The following is a 4,500-nucleotide window of genomic DNA, read 5'->3' on the forward strand; positions in this document are numbered from 1 at the left end:
CATGAGTTTTAAAATATCGGCATATTGGATATCGGCCAAAATCCCAATATCGTGCATCCCTAAAAGTTATCCATTTATATTGTTTTAATGGTTTGATTAAAATCACTTATTTTGTTTCTTTTAGACTTTGCACTTCTGTTTAAATTGAAATAAATAAAGACAACCTTTCTTTTTCCAGACTGAGATTTTTACAGTTATATTAACATTAAGAAGTTGAATCTGAATAAATACTAAAAAGTGACATTTTTCTTTTCTACGTGTTACTTTTCTCTTTTTTTCATGTTTCCTCTTTATGAAAATGTTTGAAGCAAGAAGAAATTTCTTTTCTGCCTCTGATTACAGCCTTTAAAAAGAGTGAAGTTATTTTCAGTTTAACAACAGAGAGAAACCAAAAAAGAAAAGTTTTATCTTTGCTAACTGATTATAACTTGACTCTTGTTCTCTTTGGACTGATATTTTGTCAATCTTTGTTGCTTTTTCTGTTTTCCCTTTTTAAATGAGCTACAAATGAATAATAAAAAAAACAAAAACTGCCTGATTTCTGTGAAATTGTTTACGTGAAATGTCTCCTCTGTTTCACCGCATCTCACATTCGTCTCCATCTTTGGTTCTGTTGTTTTGCGCCATATTTGATTTTGGGTCTCGCTCCGCTTGCATTACGTCCTCTGATCATTCCCCTCCAGCTACTCCATCCATCTGTGTTTTTCCTCCCACTCCTGCCCCCATCTTCGCTTAGATCCACAGAGCGGCGAGCGCCCGGACGCCGATCGACCCGACCAGGGCCTGCAGTTCCACCTGCCGCTCTCTTTCCGCTCCAAACCCCCCCGCATGGCTTTGCAGGCCGTCAAAGACAGGTGAATGAAAACCAAACCAACAATCCAGAGTCCATCTGCATTTATGCTCCATTTTTAGTGTGAAATGAAACCATGGTGCAGCTGTGCTTCCTCATTCTGTTAAAATAAAACTCTTACAGTCTGAGCATCAGTCATTCGTTCTTCATGTGGACCCGTTTATTCACTGATTCTTGTCTGTCTGTCATTTTTCTAACATTTTAATTACTCAACAACATAAGATTTTTCTTCTCATCAGTGTTTCCAGTTTTGTGAAGAAGACGACGGAGAAGATCAACACCCTGCAGATGAACTCGGAGCTTCGCCAGCGGCCTGAGTTTAAAGAGAGCTCCCAGCCCGACGCGTTAGCGGGCGCGCCGTCGTACTCGGAGGAAATGGAGAATGAGTAAGTCAAGATCTAAGGTCATCTTAACCCTTAAGCTTTGTAATGTTTTAACGTTGCAGCCAAAGGCTTCAGTGGGTTTTTATTTGGAGCTTATTGGAGGAACCAACACTGAACTAGTGAATAATCATTAAATAAATATTATTTTAGGTTTTTTTTAACCTTATACAGAGAATATCTGAAAAATGTGGACAGAATATGTATTAAACATTCAAAACTACGTAGAACATCTTTGCTGAAATTAGACCAAGCGGTAGATTTATCTCTACCATCTTTGTGAATCTAGGAGGAGGTCTTTGTTCTCCTTCGGTCTGAACTGTTGTTAGATGGTTTGTTAGATGGGATGGAAAGTGTTAACAGAGGCTGCGTCCGTCCGTCCGTCCGTCTGTCCGTCCTGACCTCCTAATCCCTCCATCACTATAGAGAGCGGGGACTCTATAGTGATCTTTATAGTGAACTCAGTTAACTGACCGTTACGACAGATGATCGCTGCTTTTTGCTCCATTGGTCACGTAACTCCGCCTCCGTGCAAGGAGCCTGCACCATCTTTATTTGTCACCGCTGTCGCAGTGGGCGACTTTCACTGCAAATCCCATAATGCTTTGCGAGGCAAACTCTCCTCGCAAAGCATTCTGGGAAAGCTTTCCGCATTCTGGGATAAATCCGCCCTTCTAGTGATCATGGAGGATCACTACTTTTCCAGGTGCATTGTTGAAAATTTCAAGTCCGCAAGTTTTTCCACCACTAGACGTTTGGACACTCGTCTAAAATGGCGGAACCACTGATTAGGGCGGACGTTCGGACACAGACAATGATTTCTCATTCTTTCCATAAACCATAATTAGATGGATTGGCCTATTTCCACTAGCCCTCAGAAACCATCCGATCCGCGCCGAGTTCAGAGCTTTGATCGATTAGCCGTGCAGAGCTTGGTTCTTACGACCGTTTACACGCCACGCTTCGCCGGTTCCTCGCCTCCTAATGGTGGTTCGCGATACTACAGCTCTCAAGGCGAGAATTATACAAACAAACATTTTGGTGCCCATAACATTCAGGAACTTATGTTTAAATCAGTGGTATTTGGTGGTTTGCAGAATGTCAGGCGAAGACGGCATCCTTCCCGGTCTCAGCATCCTCCCAGGTCACGTTGCGCTCTTTTGATGCCGTTTATTCTTAATAAGCTGAGAAAAAGGTTTGTATGGTGAACAGGTGAGGAGATCTGGGAACTGCAATGGCGGAGACGCCGGAAAAAACCCGCAAAATGAGTCAGCTGACTGTAAATAGGAGATTAATAGAGATTCTGCTGATGATATATTCTGGTAGTTGCAGTTTTTACCCCAAACCTTAAAAACTTTCTGTTCACTTCCAGCTGCTTCGTACGACGGAGTATTAAGGCCAGGCTAGAGATGTATTCTTTCTATTTCAAGAATAAAGTCGTAGATTTATGAGAATAGATTTGCAAAGAGAATAGTCGTAACCTTACGAGAATAAAGTCATAACATTAGGAGAGTATAGCCCTAGTATGAAGAGAATAAAGTTATATTTCATGACAACTCTTCCTAGAATCCCTTTCTTCCCTAAAATGAGGAATGTGGAGCATCATGTGAAGTTAGACTTCTGGGCGGAGCTTGAAGCTTTCTTTCTGAAACGGGTTGCGGTACAATGACTTGGTTCTCGTAATATGACGACTTTATTCTTGTAATATTACAACTTATTCTCGTAATGTTGCGACTTTATTCTCAAGATAAAAAAGAAATTAAAAACTTTTTTAGCCTGTCCCTAATACTTGGAACGGCGGCGGGAAATCCGCCACAAATGAATAAAACCAAACTGCTCTCTAGCTTGAAGCTACAGATCAGACAAACAACCGGATGGCCGAGCATAAAAGCAACTTGACCGTTGTCGATCTAGCGTCTAAATTTCTGCATTTCGGCGTCGTTGACGTCTAGAACGCCTTTGCTGTGAACGGCGTAAGAGTTTAAAGTTTGGATGCATCAGTGACGGTTCCCCTGACTGCCTGATCAACATATCGGAACCAGAGTCATCATCTTTCCAACATTCAGTAAAAAAACATTTTACCTTTTATTTAAAAAAGGAAAAAATATGCTTTTTTAGGCAGTGATCTCTCTTATATTATTACTTGATGTCTTTAATAAATACATTTAAAAGCTCTGATAATAACATCTTTGCTAACAGATGATGTTTTTCTTCACAGCGTTTATAATGAAGTATCTAACGCTGAGGTTGCCATGGAGGAACTGCGTGCAGCAACAGAGCGAGCCGTGTAAGTCCAACGCAGCATTTAGCATCAAACAATTTTTACTTTTATTTTACCAATTTATAATTTTTCATGTTTTCACTGACATCAGCTCCCAGATACACGATCCTTTGGCGGTGCTTGATCCAGTCTGCCTCAGAGAAACGCTGATGGAGTGGCTGCCGGTGTTGGAGCGAACTTTGGGCCCTGCTAACCTGTCAGCTTCTGTAACCAATTCCAGCCTGGATGGATCCGAGGAGCAATGGGAGAGAGATTATCTAAGCCCCTGCACAGATCAACAACAACCAACAGAAAGTCTAACAGTAGAAGCCAAAGCGGTAGAACTAGAAGAAAAAGAAGTGGTCTGTGAGAAACCGCAGATGTTAAACATCAGTTCACTAGATGATCAAACCGAGCCGGTTCGAGTGGCACCTCCTACTCCTCTACCCACGGATCTGGAAGCTAATCTCAGCGAGCTAGCTACGCTTCACATGGAGCTGAGCTGCTTCAGGAACCAGCAGGAAGTTCTGGGAGGCTCTACTTTCCTGCGTCGCTACTTCTTCCTGCTGGACACGGAGCGAGTGAGAAGAATGTGTCTGCTTTGTTACCGGCAGCAGCCCAAGATGATGAGCTCCTTCTCTGAGGCCATGCTAGGTACAGACACCACAACGCTGCAGCTTCAAGCTTTTTCTTTTGTTTATTTTCACATAAAGTCTCTGTTTTTTTCCCCGCAGAGCTGACTCAGTCCAGCAAGGTGGTGGAAGTTATTCAGAAAGGAGATTTGCTGAAATCTCTTCGAAGCCTTAAGGATCTGCAGCCGTGTGCAGCATCTCATCTGCTGGCTCACTTCCACAGGTACCAGCACTTACTTTCCAAAGATGCATCGTTTGACCAACTCTGCTGGTGACTCTGAAGCAAGAGAATCTGATCAGAGATGAATGTAGAAAAACTATTTACTGTCTTTAACCCTTCATCCTAGGGATGCACGATATTGGGATTTTGGCCGATAT

General features: G+C 42.3%; 1 protein-coding gene across 1 annotated transcript in view; it reads left to right on the plus strand.

Annotated features, from left to right (window-relative positions):
* The window catches only part of hps5 (Hermansky-Pudlak syndrome 5), a 26,367-nt gene that overhangs the window by 14,640 nt on the left and 7,227 nt on the right, over window positions 1-4,500 (plus strand). Inside the window, exons 12-16 of the mRNA XM_015399198.1 lie at window positions 669-854; window positions 1,090-1,236; window positions 3,449-3,517; window positions 3,603-4,144; window positions 4,225-4,345. Of these exons, the coding sequence (XP_015254684.1) occupies window positions 669-854; window positions 1,090-1,236; window positions 3,449-3,517; window positions 3,603-4,144; window positions 4,225-4,345 (1,065 nt within the window). The remainder of the gene's footprint in view (window positions 1-668; window positions 855-1,089; window positions 1,237-3,448; window positions 3,518-3,602; window positions 4,145-4,224; window positions 4,346-4,500) is intronic.

Source organism: Cyprinodon variegatus, unplaced genomic scaffold (genome assembly GCF_000732505.1).
Source record: "Cyprinodon variegatus isolate N-32 unplaced genomic scaffold, C_variegatus-1.0 Scaffold994, whole genome shotgun sequence".
Taxonomy (NCBI): domain Eukaryota; kingdom Metazoa; phylum Chordata; class Actinopteri; order Cyprinodontiformes; family Cyprinodontidae; genus Cyprinodon; species Cyprinodon variegatus.